We start from the raw sequence: 16,681 nt of genomic DNA on the forward strand, positions 1-16,681 counted from the left end.
TTCTTTGTTTCACCTTTGTATCTACAGATTTGAAAAGGAGAGTTCATCCATAAAAAGCTGGCTGGACAGGTGTGAGTCTGTATGCTGTCCAGACACCGACCTGCTTTCTGCAGACAAAGTAAAGCTTAGGAATGAACTTCTAAATGTGCAGGTAAATCGTTTTGCTGGTCCTTGCTTGTTTCTCACAAACCAATCCTTTTGCATTTTTGATTTGTTTAATGCAGTATGTTTATCTGCCCTTTTCAGTTTTATTTTCTCCTTACCCATTATACATATTCTCTGGTGCTATTGTTAATTTTTGATTTCACCCATACAGGAAATGCAGAGGGAGACACCATCCTATGAGTCTCTCCTCCAGGGTCTTGTGAATCTCGCACTCTGTTTGTATCCCACGGCGTCTGATGCTCGTATCCAAGAGCTTAGTGATGATCTTACACAAATTCAGGAAAGATGCACTTCTATAAAAAACAGCATATCACACAGGTAATTTTATGCATTATTGCACATTACACATATTTACATTTGTTTACCTCTTTTAAAAGATTCAAGATTCATTGCAGGTTTTTTTAATTCTGGTTGTTTGTGCTGTTTAAATATAGACCTATCATATTCTTCATCCACACTGTCTTCCATCTTTCCTTTAGATTTGAGCTGCTGAAGCCTCACTTAACACATTTGGAGCAGTTTGATGAAGCACTGCTGACTCTGACCCAGTGGAGTGAAAACTTCCTGTCTGGCTTGAGAAGTTCTTCCCAGGTTGATGTTGCTGATCTTGAGGCTGCGATTTCTCAGCTGAAGGTGTGGAATCAATACTTTGCTGTCAGCAAAGATGTCCTTTATAGGTTCAGTTTATTAGAGCAATTACAACAAGCAAGTTTATATTGATTTCAGTTAGAGCTTATACAAATTTGTCTAATCCAACCATCTGCTTGTAGGAGCATGAGGTGCAGCTAGAGGCACATGCATCACTGAGAGAGACTCTCCAACAAAGACAGTCCTCGCTGTTTCACTGTTCCACCCTGGAGGCTCAACAGCAGCTCCAAAGCTGGAGGGAGGACTGCCTACAGCCCCTCAACGAATCTCAGCGTCTCCTGTTCCTTCGTAAAGAGTACCTGACTGAGTTGCAGATTTTTTTTGAGAAACATGAAGCAGCAGCTAAGGCTGTGCGCCGTCTTCACGAGGCAGTGGAAGGCAGGGGGAGCTGGGACCGCTCCAAAGCCGAGGAGCTGCATCGTGTCATAGGGGAAGTGGCTAAAGACGTGGCCAGGCTTGAAGCAGAGGCAGTCAGGTTAGATGGGCAGCTGAGCAAAGCACACCTTCACCTGTGTGGTGCAGATGGGAGGGCCTCCAAAGATGTGAGCCATCCTCAGGGAAGAACATCTTGCAGGGAACAGGCAGTGGCTCTCACAGTGGCTTTGGAGGAGGTTCAGAGGGGTGTGGGATGGAGGCAGAGTGAAGCAGATGCTTTAGGGGCATTATGGAGCTCCTTTAGGGAGAGAAGAGAGGAGGTGATGAAGAATTTGAAAAAAATGGAGGATGAAGCGAGGCAAGAGGCGGCCAGAGAGAGTTCTGTACAGGCCTTCCAAAACAGGTATGTACAGCGTAATCAAGAAACATGGTATGTTCAGCTATTTGGTGTCAGCACAGTTGATATCGGTTCTTTGTAAACTGTGTGTAACATTCAAAAGAAACATTTTCCTCAGGGCTATGCCTCACATTTGTAGGCTAACAAATCACCTATTTTGTTGTTAGAAGTGGAAATGAATAAGCAACATTCATATGGATATATGAAGCTTCTTTTCCCTGTTAAACAGCACTCTATCATTTGAAATAAAAGCTGATTTTACTGAAATAATGTGACATGTGGCAAGATCTTTGTTATATAACTGCAGTTTGACACCTTGAAAAACATTTGTTGCTCTTGACATGTGTTGTTGCATACACTTTCAAAAACAACCTGTGAGTTTTTGCTTTAGAGATATACAGCAAACCAAACTCCTGAAAAATATACAGTACTTGCATAAACTATAAATGGACAAATCCATTTAAATTTGCTCTCCTGAAAATGAGATGTATTATACTGGAATCAGGTTAGTAATCCCCATTGTTTCTTCTGCATCTCTTTCTCCCAGGCTGCGTTTTTTCATCCAGCTGGAGGATGAGCTCCAGTCCTTGCAGCACTCTCAACAGTGGTTAGAAGAGAAGGGAAGCCAGCTGGCCCACAGAGACACTGAGCTGGCTGGGGAGGCTCTCCGGGAGGTAGCACTGGTGAAGACAGCCTGGGAGAACGTCAGGACTCTGATCACCAATGGGTATGGATGGCATACCCATTTTTTAAAATCCTTTTCGAATTCCTTTGCTGTATCTGTTTTGGGTCTGACAGCACAGAGTTTGGTGAGGCAACAGCTGCAGACTCTGTTGTGTTTTTATCATTAGCTGCCCTCTGCCAGGTGAAATGTCAGGTAGTAGCCCTGACTTTTTTTGCTTTCTTTCCTCATGCAGTCAGGAACAAAGTGGAGTCGTGGTAGACCTTCTCCGCCGGTTCCACCACCTGAAGTTGATCCTCAACACTGTTGTGGAGAATGCTCAGGCTGTTGCTCACAATCTGCCTGACCACAACCACAGCGCTCAGGAGGCCAAAAGGACATTCACACGAGTGAGTGTCAGGATAGCCAAAGCAGAACATCCTTTGCCAAAATTATTGCCTTTAGCCTCAACTATGACGTGGATTACTTTTTGTCACTGTGAAAACCATGTGTATAAAATGCTTAAAATGCTTTTCTAATTCAGTGGACTTTATTTATTTTATTTAGCTAAGTAGCAGAAGAATTTTCTCAAGACATTAAGGAACATTGACTTTGTCATGGATTTAACTATCTCGATACAGTTTGTTTGCCTTTCATGAAGGCACTGCACCATGTAATTTTACAGTCAGATGGTAATAGGCATGATTTTTCCTGCATTTTGGTCAGTGAACTAAACCATCAGAGACAGAAATACATTTCAGCAACAACACCCCCCCCAGTTTGCACAGTGTCTCTCCCTCTAGTGGTGGTCTGTTGTCATTCCTTCTGCACGCTTTCCTCCAGCATGAGACGATCCAAGCCGAGCTGAGAGAAAAACAGGAAGACATGGACCAGCTCATCAGTACAGTGGAGGACCTGCAGAGAGAGCTGGAGAAGATTCCCAACTCCGATGTATGCTCCATCCAGAGGGACTTGGAGACATTAAGAGACCAGTGGTTGGAGGTACGCAAACATACATGGTGTGCCATTTATCTAAGCTGAAATCACTGGGCTGTTTTTCATTTAGAAATAAAATCATAATACAGACATGGTGAAATAATACTTTCTGGAGCAACCATGAAGCGTATGATGATACTTATGGTGTTGTTTACAGTCAGAAATCAATTATAATATCCACAGTACAGCTCTGCCAAACACTTGGATCGATTTTCTTTTAATAACATATATTTCTGTGTGTTTTTCCTTTTTTCCCCATTTTCTTGTCTTTTGGGATTTAGTTGGCTGCTCAGCTGTCACAAATGAGGCAAAAAAAAATACAAACAAGTCTAGACATGTTATATGCCTTTCTGTCTCTCTCTCTCACATCCCCACATCTGTCAAACCAATTAAGTCTCATTTTCCTTCCATCTCCCAGTACAGCAAACTGTCCCCTGTTACAAAGGGAGAAAACTAAGCATAAGGATTTAGAGAGATGTGTGAGTCTGTACTCAGATAGACTGCTTGTCTCTGTTCCTTCAGGTCTCAGAGAGGATACAAACCAACACAGAGAGACTGGGCTACTGTGTAGCCCTGTGGGATGACCTCAAGTCCATGGAGCAGGACATTAATCAATGGACCGCCACCTCCATCGCTGATCTCACTGACAGTGTCACCAGTCTCAGTGATAAAGAGAGGACAGAAACCCATCTTGCCGCCTTTCAGGTCAGAGCATGGTGGACATTCTGCATGAGCGAGTGTATGAATGATGACTAGGTGTAACCTTTGGTTCGTAGTGGATGTGATTTAATTGAAATGCCCTGCACTTTGATCTACAGACTGAGATGGAGAAGAGGGAGCATAGGCTGGATGCCCTTCAGGAGAGAGTGACAGAGTTGAAGGAGCGAGCCAAATTGCAAGAAACCCCATTACAAATGCAGGTGATTCTAATGGGGAAGAGAAATATTTTACTATTACAGCAAAAGAATATTTTCTTCATTGTCCGGCTAGGGGTAATGTTATACCCATATAGTGTATTTTAGGATTTGTGTGGGTCAAGCATGGAGACAGGTGATGAAGCATAATCTCACAGCAGCGTGTTTGTAATATTTAATTGCTGTATCTTTGTATTATTAACAGTCCTTGTGATGCAAGAAAAACTTCAGAGAAATTTGACCTTAAATCTAATGTAATCTAGTACTGCTGCAATATCCCTCGATAGCACAGAAAATCTTTCTTTTTATAACACTGTGATAAATACTCATGATCACATTATTTTAAATTATTAAACCAAACCCTCCAGTCATACATGTTGGTTTTGTTGTGTGCATGTTTGTTTTTTGCACAGGAATATTGATATATCATTCGCCCTAGTACTGCCGGTGTATGGACTACTAGAGAATTTCAAATGCTGCAAAAATAAAACTGCAAATGAACATCAAAATCACATTAGGGCACATTGTTTGCATGTTGTTTATGTGGAATTTGGTTGTGTAATGTTGCTCAATATCTTTATTTTATCAGGTAATGGAGTCAGGCCTGAGGAAAAAAATGGCCCAAGCACAGGAGGTGTACAACCAGGCCAAACACACTCTGACCTATTTCAGTTTCCAAAAGCAGCGACTGGAGGACCTTATATCCCAGATGGCCGAGCGGCTGAATGCGGTTGAGGGTTCATTATCTGACCTCACTGAAGCCACTTCTGCTGAAGACATTGCTACAGTTAAGGTATGAAACTATGATGTCCTTCACTGTGGTGCAAGATCACAATAATTCAAAAACTTGACATATTATAAAGTGTGTGGAAAAATAAGTAACCCTCTACTTATTCCTATTCCTTCATTACTACCACCTCACTATCAGCCATGCACTATATGAGGATGCATAAGGATATGGGGTTAGATTAGTGATGCCGTAATTATTTGATTTACTGCAACTAGGGAAGGTATATTTATTTGTATAGGATCTTTAAACACAGTCAATTCAAAGTGCAGGTGTTTTAAAACATAATAACAAAGGAATAATAAATGAATAGAAGGACACCATATTCAAATACTTCCTAAATGAAATTCTGAGCACTTCTCTTTGGTATAGTACTGTTCAGATACTCATCTGCATGATACCCTATTGATCCCTGAAGGAGAGCTTCTGTCCTCAGTTATGACACTGTTTAGGAAGGCAGAGGTCAGATTTGGCTACCTTTTGAGCAGGCAATAATTCCAGCTGCAGGACGAACTTGCAAGGTGGATATAGTATGCATCGTTGTCTCTAGTCTTTCCACCACCCTAATTATGAATGTACGTGAAGTCTTTGTATTTCTCACTACATTTCATAACAGGACTTGCAGGGCATTGTGCAGCAGCAGAGGGCAGACATGGACTCGGCTAGAGATGCCCTGAGTGCCCTGTGCAGGTCTCATCCCTCTCAGGAGCTGTCATGCCTCTCCTCTGAGCTCACCTCTATTGCCAAACGAACAGAGGCTGTTGCTCAGCGCTGTGCCAAGACCAGGGGCCTCCTGCAAGATGGGTTACAGCTCAACTTCAATAGTAAGAGATATGAACATGTACTTTAATTTGGATTTTGTGGCGTTGGATATAGTGTGGATAGTCTCTAATTGTTAAATTCTTTCCCAGAGGCCTTTGTTTTTCTTTACCTTCATCATATACATCAAGCGATTTAAAACAGCACTCAGATTGTCATAATGGCCTCTTCCGTTGTAAAGAGAAATAAACATTTTAATAGCACTTAAAATCTCATAATCACCCAATCAAACACAACTACATGATACAATGTTACTTGTTCATTTTAGTGGTGCAGCAGATTTAGTGTTAATTATCCTACATTTTTCCCCAGAGCACACTCAATCCGCCCACTACAACCCACACTCCATTGACACACACTGTCTGGTACACTGGTGCGCTCTCATTGCTCAGACGCACACCTGTGCCTCGGAGAGTAATGTTGCTCTTGTCACATCTGCTCTCAAGAGAGTCATTTTGGGCTTGTTGGCAAGGCAACCCAGCACTGCGCAGCAAAGACACACCCACACTTCCGATCTGCCTCAACACATCCCCTCTTCTTGCTCTTCTCCTTCAGGCTTCTTCACTCTTAAATCTTTTTTGTTTGTTTGCCACACGTCGCTTTTCTTTAACTTATCTCAATATATTTAATGTGCTTTTAGTGCTTTTAGTTTAGCTGTTCTTTCTGTTCCTCAAAGCAGAGCTCGTCCAAGACTTCCACTCCTGGATCGCAGATCTGAAGTTGGAGTTGAAAGACTGTTCTGGTCAGTCAGGAGATATTGCCATCCTAGGAACCAAGTTGCAGAGAGTAAAGGTACTGTTAAGTATTGTGCTTTTATGCTGCATTTTTTGTGAAGCACCCATCAGGACATTGTAGTAAACTGAAAGCATATTCTGGTTTTTGAGTTTCACTTGTTGCTACCAAACTTTGAAACACCAGATCGATTTTATATTGAAAAAAAAATAATAATAAAGTTCATATTTAATGTAAATAGTTAATATTAAATACTGTCTTACATATAGACCTGAAGGTTGCGGCTCTTTAATAACTAAATTTTAGCAGGGACATTTTCAATGGCAACATGGTGCTTTTACATCTACAGGTGTCAGTCGAGCAGACATCAGAAGGTGAGGAGCGTCTCTCTAGGATTTGTGAGGAAGCCGAGAGGCTCCTGGTCCACCTGCCTAAAGCTGGAGCAGCACAGATCCAAGACCATCTCTCCGCCTGTCAGAGAGAGTGGAAGAACTACATTGACAGCTGCTCTCAGAGCCAACAAGACTTGGAAGAGAGTATTGACCTTCTGAAAAAGTAAGTCATCATTATCTTGTGCCATGTATTTATGTAAAGGAATTTGAATTAAATGAAAATGTGCCTCTCTCCTCCCTAGTTTTAATGGCTGTGTGGAGGGTATAAGAAACTGGCTGAAGCAGATGGATCTCAACCTTAAGAGCGAGTCTGTTCTTGGAGCAGAGAGCCAGCAAGGAGCCTCAGACGTCACAGAAGAACTGGAGAGTATGGAAAACCTGCACAGGGAACTGCTTGCAAAAAGGTGCGTTTATGTTGGTGTGTGAGTCCATATGTTATAGTCTGTTGAATTTTCTCAACAATAACATATCATTGTCACTTACAAGGGACTCCATCGAGCGTCTCTGCCAGGAGTCCCAGTCTCTGTCTGAAGCGGGTCGGGGGTCAGGAGGAGAGGTCAAAGTAACAGGCCAGCTCCAGATGGAACACCAGGCCCTCCTGAAGGCAGCTAGAGAGAGGCTGCGAAGCTGCCAAGAGAGCCAAGCCTTTGGAGAAACCCTCCAAGGGGTTTGGGCCTGGCTGGAGGAGATCCAGGAGAGACTGGGTACAGTAGACAGCACCATGGGAACCAAAGAGCAGTTAGAAGAGAGACTGGAGACTGTGCAGGTGACTATGGGGTTTGGCTAATATAGCTGCATTTTTCATGAAATATTATATACAGTGAAATACATGAAGTGATTGTTGTTTGAAAGATTGCGCACATTTATATAGTTCTTTACTTAAGCAATTTACTCTGATCAAGCCTTTCCTTTGACAGTCATCGGTTCTTGTCGTGAACACAAGGGGGCGCTGTTTGCTCGAGAAAGTATTTATGCAACATTCTGATGTCTAAATCCAGTTGACTCTGAACCCACTCTGTTTGCGCAGGACATCCTGCTTTTGAAGGGGGAGGGCGAAGTCAAGCTGAATATGGTGATGGGTAAGGGTGAATTGGCTCTGCGGAGCTATGGAGCTGCTGGACAGGAAATGGTCCGCTCGCAGCTGCAGGAAGTGGAGGATGCGTGGGCCACACTGCTTGTGACTGCCATGAGCTGCCACAGGTAAACTGCTCAGATTGTTCCATCACTTGGGATATAATCTGATGCATTAATCCCCACATGTGCATTTAAAGTCATTCATACATTATGATTTTTAAAAAGGGCTCCTGCCTTGAACTTAAAAATCTTGCATCACTGCACTGCAGAATTGCATTGACTTGTTCACTGTCTTTCATTAAACCTCTCTTCAGTTTTGCTTTTTTAATGTGTTATTACAACATTTACCTCAGGATATCTTAGAGGACATTTACCTGTGTGCCAAAAAGCCCCCTCTTCATGGGAACAGGTTATTTTCATCATGATTGATTGATGTCTCAATGCCATTAATTACCATTAGGTTAAATACATAATGAGAAGTATTTGTTCCATTTTGTAACTCTGATTGATGTATCTGATTTGGTGTGTTCTTGCATGCGTAGGTGTGTGTTAGTGCATGGGAGCATGCACATGCATCAGTTTGCGTGTGTGTATGTGTGTTTAATTGAGCAATTATGGCCCCTCCTAGAAAAAATTGATCCCATTAGGGACTAAATGGTGGATGGCAAACAGTGGGTCTCACATGGGGTGTGTTTGGGTTTTAGATGGAAAGGGATAACAGGAGGCGCTGGGTAGCAGGTGAAGTAGAGAGATGTGTGTGAGTGTGTGTGTGTGTGTGAGTGTGCAGATATTGGTGTTATTTGTACATGCAGGGGTAACAGATGGCAAGGCAAATTGAGGGTGTGTATCTGTGTACGTATGAGTTTGAACCTCCCAGTACAGGGGGACGAGGGCACTAAGCCAGTATTACAGACAATTTATATTTCTTGGCTGTATCATGGGTATGATGAAATATATACTGCATGTTATCTACCAAAACTATGAGTTTAAAATGACTAAAATGAAAGATTATATATAAATCTGTTTTAAAAATAAAATCAGTACTTTGATGGATTACTCAGACAAGGAAATTTGTCATTTTTAGCAGATTATAAAATCTCTTTCCACATGTTCGCCGCTCACGCATATTTGGTCAGATGCTTTCTGTTTCTTTAAAATGTAGTTTCCCCCAATGTGCCAGTCACAGACCAACACAGAAATCTACTGTTTTCCCTCCAGTCGTTTAGAATGGACGGTGTCACAGTGGGGGGGATACCTGGAGAGTGCTGCCCACCTGCGGGGCTGGATGGAGGCTGTAGAGCGAGAGGTGTGTGCCCCTCTTACCCCTCAGCCAGGACCCAGAGAAAAAGCCTCCCAGCTAGAGAGACTCAGAGCCCTGCTGGCTGACCTGGAAGACCACCAGGTGGCACTGTCCAGCCTGGAAGAGAAAGCCAGAGAACTGTTCAAGAAGACTGGTGATGCCAGCTTTAACCACGGGTCTCGCACCCAGCTGCAGGCGCAGTTTGATGACCTCACAGCTTTGGTGGCGGTATGATGTTACTTTATTTTTTTAGTTCGTTTGGTAAAAACTTTGGAACTTCAGAGCTAATATTTTGGTAATACTACAAAGTACTAAATAAGAGCACTGTAATTAAAGAGTCACTGCTAACTGTTCGTGTCTTCAGGAGCGAGTACGTCTAGCGCAGGCCGTGGTGTTGGAACACCAAGAATACCTGGAGGCTGTTCGCGAGCTCACTGATTGGCTGATGACTGCTGGAGAGGAACTACAGCATTGGTCTGATACATCAGGAGACTCTTCTTCTATCAAAAAGAAGCTGTCAGAAGTGAGGGTAAGGCAGGGTGTCGCCATACAAAAATCCTCTTGTTGAGGCAGACTGACACTCCTTTTGTTCTCTTTGTTTTCACTTTTTGTCAAGAGCTGACAATTAGACCCCCCCCCCCCCCCCCAAAAAAAAGAAAGAAAGAAAGAAAACTCTGCCCAGTTTCTTAAATCTGTACATTGACAAATTGTGTACCGCATATGACAGGTGACAAACTTATTGTGCTGACACAGGCATAGGTGCTCCATTATGTTATTGACATTACTGTCAAAGCCAACTATTTTACATGTATTTGAATGAGAAATCAATGGAAATTCAAATATGCCTCTCTTTGTTAACACAGTTTCTGTTGTTTTAAATTTTTTTGTGATTATCTGCTGAGGTTCTGGGTTCATTGCTGATTCATTCTACCTTGGAATCCATTTTTTTGTTGGACCTTATGTTCAATGTTAATATAATATTTTTAACGTGTATTGAAATAGTATTGTCTCTGTGTACATTAGTATTCCACAACATCAGAGTACTCCTGAATAATCCCATGGCTCTGGAAAGGTGGTACACTTTGGTGGTGATGTTGTCCTTTTTATTTTGAGGTGTAGTAAGTTTAATAGTAGATGATATTTTGCTGAAATGACACCACTGTCAGTGTAAGTTGTAGGCATGCCTCAAGGATGTGTTTTTGAGAAACTACACCCAGTCTAAGGGTATTCTGAGGTAACTGACTGCTGAATTATCTGAACCTATCTGATCTTAATGGACTCCTGCTATGAAGGAGGGCAAACCAAGTAGGCAACTGGAATTGGTTCCCAGCTTCTTCCCCCCTCACAGTCAAACACCTCTAGCTCTCCTGGTACATTTTACTGCCACTATGTTGGTCTATTACTGGGTAAAAAAGGTAGAAGCGAACAGCAGTGGTATTAATACCTAAGCCTCTCCCTGTTCAATAATTCTGCAATTAGAGAGGGGTGAAAATTTGTGTGGAGATATCGATTTGCATTTAAATTTCACACATGGGTCCTAATTATCACGTTATAAATGTGCGTTTGTAGAGCCATGGTGAGAAGCAGTTCAGCAGAAGAGGAAATTTAATTTGTTGTATACACGAGCAAGTTGAACCATTTTTATTTCCCATTCTCAAGGTTAATGTTCATATTCTTCCACTCGCGCACAATAAAATGATAAGAGGCTGTTTTTTTTCCCTTTTTAATCCCTCTATCAGCTCGCCACTATCGCATCACACTCAAGTGTCTGCTTTTCACACCCTCTGCCATCCACCTTTCCACACAGAATGAGAGGCGGAGGCGGAGGGGGGTGGAGACAGAGGATGACATTAGTAATAGAGAGAGAATAGCAAATGAAAATCCAGGACAAACTAATGATGCAGAGACAGACAGAATCAAAAGAGATAAAAAATAGAAAAAAGTGATGGAGCAGAAGACCTGTGTAGGTAGCTTTAAATAGAACTGACTGCGCTCCCGGAGGTTGCAGTTTCCGTAGCCACAGTTTCCGTAGCAACTTTGTCTCCTGTCCACCCTCCCTATCTCTCTTCAGGAGCGTGTGGAGTGTCGGCTACTGGAGGGCCGAGAACGTCTCAGCCGAGTGCGTCGGAGTGCAGCATCCACGGCAGAGCACACAGCAGCGGGTGGCTGCGAGGCCATGGACCGACAGCTGGGGGCGCTATCCCAGGCTCTGGAGCAATGGGAGGGGGCTGCCCTGAGGGCCAGAGACGGCCTAGAGGGGGCCCTGGCCGCCGCAGCAGCTTCGGAGGAGGAATACAACCGCTTGACTGGCCAGCTGGAGGACGAGTTGAAAGAGCTGGATGGACGGCTGAGGGGGTGGGCCCAGGAGCTGATTAAAGCTGAAGGGCGGAGCAACGGCGAGGAAGCGGTGGAGGGATGGCAGCTGGCTAAGGTATAGCAGTATGAGATTGAAATAAATGGCAGCGTGATGTTTAAATTATTCAGGCTTCATCACAATAGTTCATTTAAAAAAGTGATAAATAATAAAAACTCTTCCATTCAGCGGGGATTTAGATTGGCGAGCTGCAATGTGTAAGAAAGCTGACAGGAGCTACTGTGCAGCACCATAATGTGTCAGTTTTAGAGAAGGTGATTAACATTGTTAAATCGAAAGAACACACACTAACTCACAGTCACAGTCACACACACACTCACACTGTGCAGACATACATCCTCTGCATTCAGCTATGCTTTCTCTGTCAGTAATTATCCATTCTAGCTGTAAATCCTAAAAACAGATTACTTTGTAAATCAGCTTTACTGGGATGACGAAACAGTGGCAGCTACAATCCCATCACTTTCTCTTGTTTTCTCCTCATTTTGTCTTTCCCTTCTGTCCCCTCTATCCCTCCTCCTTTTGTTTTTATTGCCATTATTTTCCGCTATCTCTTCCTCCCAAACATTCCCCCTCTCCATCCCCCCCTCGTACTCTGACTTGTTTGAACTGAAGTACAGTGATGTCTTTCTCAACTGCAGGGGTTGGTTCTTAGATGATCTTGCTCCTCACCTCCCCTGCTGCTCTGTTTCTAACCTCCACAGGATGTTTACAGTGTGACAGTTTCTCTGTGTTATCAAAGCCTTTCCGGTAGACCCTCATACTCCTCCCCAGGCTTCTTCGGCCATGCCTTTCTCCGGTTTTCCTCAGTTTGGGGCTGTCAAAGAACAGAGGAGGAGTCTTCCCCCTCCTCCGCCTCTCTTTCTCTCTCCTCCTCCAGCTTGTTTCCTGTATCTCGCCTTGTTTTCGTTACGCGCTCGTTTGTGCGCGTTTGAACCAATCCCGCATCTGCAAGGGCTGACAGCTGAAGTCCAGTGGGAGAGAGCGTGAGAGAGTGAGGGGAAGGAAAAATGTGTGAGAGGGATTGAATGCAGGGAGTGGGAGGAGAGAGAGAGAAATGGGAGAGAGGAGGGAAGAGAAAGTAGTCGAACGATAGGAGGAGGGAAGGAGAAGAGGGAGAAGAGAGCAACGACTCCCGGAGAACGAGGAGTGAAGGAGGGTTGTTTACTGGTAATACGTCAGAAAGAGAGTGAGTGGGTGAGAGTCAGGGAGTCCGAGAATGAGCTTGTACATATTTTATGGGACAGGATTTCATGACTGTGTGAGTCCAGAATGTGAGGCACGCTGACAAGAGCGGGAGAAACGGTATCCACAGCTCCTTCCTGACACACTCTGCAAAGAACAGACATGCTATTGTACAAGCAGCACTGTGAGTATGTGTTGGAGCATGTGTGTGTGTGTGTGTGTGTGTGTGCGAATGTGAGGAGAGCCAAAAGGACCAAGCAAGGGTGTGAATAGGAATGCGAGTGCACTTATTGAAAGGTGTCATGCAGATCCATTGGGTATTCATCTCTTCTTGACACATACACATACACACACACACTGAGCCAGCTGGTGTCTGTTTTGTGTTGTTTAGGATATACTGGAGGGCTTGCAGAGCGCCGAGCCGATGGCTGAGAAGTTGAAAGGCCAACTGAATGACCTAGTGCGATACTCCAGGGACCTGGGCTCACAATCAGATCGGGTCACTGCGCTTATCAAGCAGCACAACAGGTGAGAGGAGTTTTTCTGCTTTGGTAAACAGTGTGGGGTGGTTACGCTTCTCTGTGTGTTTTCATCATGTGGATTTGAAAGCAAACTGAGATTTATTGGCCATATCAAGTCGATATGATCTTACCAAGTCAGTGTTGTGTAGATATAGACATAGATTTAAAAAATATTGTCAAACCCTGTGGAGAAGTGTCCTGCCTGTCATAAGTTCAAAAAACAGGAACAAAACAGACATAATGTACTCATTCATTTCATAACTGAATAAATGAATCCAAGAACCACAAAAGAGGAAGTTCTCTCCTGAATGTTCTGTCCTAAAACCTGCCGTTCATATTTCTGAGCAGGCAGGATTAGAGCTCAGCTTATATGTGCTGGAGGAGTGTATGTGTGTTTGTGAGTACATGCGTTGCAATCTCACTGAATATGTCTCCTGACATATGTGTCAGCCAGTTGAAAGCAAAGAAGAGCACCTCAGCCACCAGTTGCTACGCGACATTTAACTACTTTCCCTTCACCTCTGCTTGTTTGTCATCTTTTCTTTGGTTTATGTCCTTCTCCAGTTCCATTTCCTGAAAATGAACCTGAATGTCATTTGAGGGAGTCCAGAGTGGTTCATTTTTACGTTCTAATGCACTGCATGCCTTAGTCTATTTACTTCGCTCCATTTGCCTGCTTTTGAGCCCACAAGTTGCCCTGTGTTCATTTAGCTTTGTTAACACACCATGCAATGCCTTTACGCAGAACAGCAGAGCTTACAAAAGAACATGCATGCTCACAACCACACGAATTCAACACATTCATGAACATGTACGGATGTGCTGTTGCCCAAATGATCTACTGAATCTGCATGAATCTAATATTAACTTAGATATTTTGAGATATTACAGGGTAGTGTTTGAGTACTGTGACTACCATTTATTGGCAGACAACATGAGTGAGGTCAGCTTGTTGGATATGCTTTGGCGGGTAATTGGCTTTGGCTGGTGATTGGCAAAAACGGCATCCTCCCTCATTCACTTGGCTTTTTAGTCTGTAATAGACTTGGCCTGTGTGCTCTTTGCACCTGTCCTGCGTTAAGCTTTGCGGAAAAAGAAGCAAAGAGAGAGACAGTGAAAAGAGTGGAGTCAGAGTGAAGGAGAAAGAGGAGGAAAGGCAGTAACTCCCCCCATCCTCCTCATCGCACGTGCCAGTTTTTGTCTGTCACAGCAGAAAAAAGTGCTTCTTCCACGCTCATGCTATCCCCACTGTGTTACCCTTTCATGCCCTCATCGCATCATTAAAACTCAAGGGTGTTTGTGCTCATACATGTTTAAATGTGTGTGTGTGTGTGTGTGTGTGTGTGTGTGCATGTCCATTGAAGGTTGTGTGTGAGTTTGCCTTGTTTTTTCATGTCTCCCTTTGGACAACAACTCTTGCTTAAACAGCTGCGCACCTTGTTTCCCTGCTGTCATCCTTTCTATCAGCTCTTCTACTCGCCCTTCTTTAACCTTCACCCACGGACAAATATGTTGGAAACCCAGTGACTCCTTTCTTTAGTTGCCCTACATGTTCCTGATTTTCAGTCCTAATCTGAATTCACATTTCGCACATGGGAATTTTGCTGTTAGCGCTAAATGTTTTTGAGGAGTTTGTGTTTCCCTTTACTCTGTGTGTCGTGTAAAACAGTAATTTTACCAGTTGTGAGATCATGTAAATAACGTAAACTTACACAAACATTACACAGGCCAGTATAATACTAATGACTAATAATTATATCCATATTGTGCAGTCAGTGCCAATACAGGGAGTAATGTTATAATTATAATTATAATACTTGAATTATAAGGTTACCCCACAGACCTTCATTTAAGGCTTTCTCAATGTCAACACTCCAAAAGCACTGGCCTAAGAATGTGACTTGTAGTACTCAGGCTCAACTCCTTCTAGTCTTTATTAATTCTGTTTCATGAAGATGGATATTCTGAATTTGAGTTGTTATTGCCATGTTGGTTTAAATACTTATATATGCTGCGTGTCTTTCACTTTGTTTTAAATACCTGTTTTTAGCACTCTATTGTTGCTATGCTCCACTGTCCCAGATTTAAATTCTGAAGAATATATGAACAGAAAAAAGTTCCTGTTGTTGAATAGTTACAACTCACAAAACATCAAAGTTTCCCCTTAATATACCATCATCACGATTCACTCTAACCTCTCCTTCACAGACTGTATCCCTGCCTTATCCTTTCCATCTCACCCTTTTTCTTACAGCATCAATCTGTCATCCCTCATTCCCTCCATCTTGTCACCCCTGTGATCTCTTGCCCCTCTCATATGTTGCCTCTCAACCCCCTCCCATGCAATAACCCCTACCACCATCCCCCACTCTCCCTCTTTGCCCCAATGCTCATTTCTTCCACTTCACCCACTCCGAAATTTCTCCACCTGCCTGTTTCTCACTCCTGCTCCTCTCTCAGGCTTCTCCTCCTATCCTCCTCCTCCTCCATAGTACGAGGACAGTATCTGAGCATTTGCGCATGTAACATCTTTCATCTCTTGTCCTCAACGTCTCTTTTGTCCCCCAGTCTCAGCCTCCGTGCATCCAGGGAATGTCAAAATAAGGAGCGCTTGTTGGAGCAGAGGTTCCGTGCAGCCCTGAGAGACTTCCAGCAGTGGTTGGTCAATGCCAAAATCAGCACCGCCAAATGTTTTGATGTGCCACAGAGTGTTGCCGAGGCCTCCACTTCCCTGCAGAGGATCCAAGTAAGAGATGCTTACTTACAGTGGACGTCTGTTAAATTCTTACAGTGTTCTTTAAACATTGGTGTCATAAAACTGTGGTCATGTGTAGTCCTTACTATGCTGTTGTGGCACTGCACATTGCTGATATCACTTGGAAATCATACTCTTTTTTTCCCAGCATATTCGGTTGTTGCTGCTCTTGCACAGTTTGGATTCTGTTTATTGCTGCTTGAAATATAAAGTTCATCATTTCTTGAGAGACCTACCAGACACAGAGCAGCAAATATACAGCTGGAATCACAATTTGTTTTATTATTCAGGGAAAGAAAGTAGTAGAACCGATATGTATTTGTTATTTGATAATAATGCCACTGAATATTACTTTAATCCAGCCTTTTGAGAAGGCCCTAAATTTTTAATAATGTGCTTTAGTTGCAAGTAAGATAATAAAACGCATTCATACTTTCATATGCGAGGAGGCCACCCAGAATGGCAATATATTCTCAGACTATTAGCCATTAACTAGCTCCTGTGAAGCAGTAATGCTGTCAGACCAAGTGATGGTTGATAGTGGAGTTAGGGGAGGGTAAATTATTCACTTTTATAAATCAGAGGT

General features: G+C 43.2%; 1 protein-coding gene across 1 annotated transcript in view; it reads left to right on the top strand.

Moving 5' to 3' along the window:
• The window catches only part of syne1a (spectrin repeat containing, nuclear envelope 1a), a 130,786-nt gene that overhangs the window by 47,811 nt on the left and 66,294 nt on the right, over positions 1–16,681 (top strand). The window contains exons 37-57 of the mRNA XM_046374139.1: positions 28–151; positions 317–483; positions 645–798; positions 936–1,591; positions 2,133–2,312; positions 2,503–2,656; positions 3,090–3,248; positions 3,765–3,947; positions 4,061–4,162; positions 4,746–4,949; positions 5,560–5,767; positions 6,442–6,554; positions 6,844–7,049; positions 7,129–7,290; positions 7,373–7,652; positions 7,914–8,086; positions 9,179–9,488; positions 9,625–9,789; positions 11,332–11,691; positions 13,211–13,347; positions 15,909–16,086. Of these exons, the coding sequence (XP_046230095.1) occupies positions 28–151; positions 317–483; positions 645–798; positions 936–1,591; positions 2,133–2,312; positions 2,503–2,656; positions 3,090–3,248; positions 3,765–3,947; positions 4,061–4,162; positions 4,746–4,949; positions 5,560–5,767; positions 6,442–6,554; positions 6,844–7,049; positions 7,129–7,290; positions 7,373–7,652; positions 7,914–8,086; positions 9,179–9,488; positions 9,625–9,789; positions 11,332–11,691; positions 13,211–13,347; positions 15,909–16,086 (4,375 nt within the window). The remainder of the gene's footprint in view (positions 1–27; positions 152–316; positions 484–644; positions 799–935; positions 1,592–2,132; positions 2,313–2,502; positions 2,657–3,089; positions 3,249–3,764; positions 3,948–4,060; positions 4,163–4,745; positions 4,950–5,559; positions 5,768–6,441; positions 6,555–6,843; positions 7,050–7,128; positions 7,291–7,372; positions 7,653–7,913; positions 8,087–9,178; positions 9,489–9,624; positions 9,790–11,331; positions 11,692–13,210; positions 13,348–15,908; positions 16,087–16,681) is intronic.

This window comes from Scatophagus argus, chromosome 19 (assembly GCF_020382885.2).
Source record: "Scatophagus argus isolate fScaArg1 chromosome 19, fScaArg1.pri, whole genome shotgun sequence".
Classification (NCBI taxonomy): domain Eukaryota; kingdom Metazoa; phylum Chordata; class Actinopteri; family Scatophagidae; genus Scatophagus; species Scatophagus argus.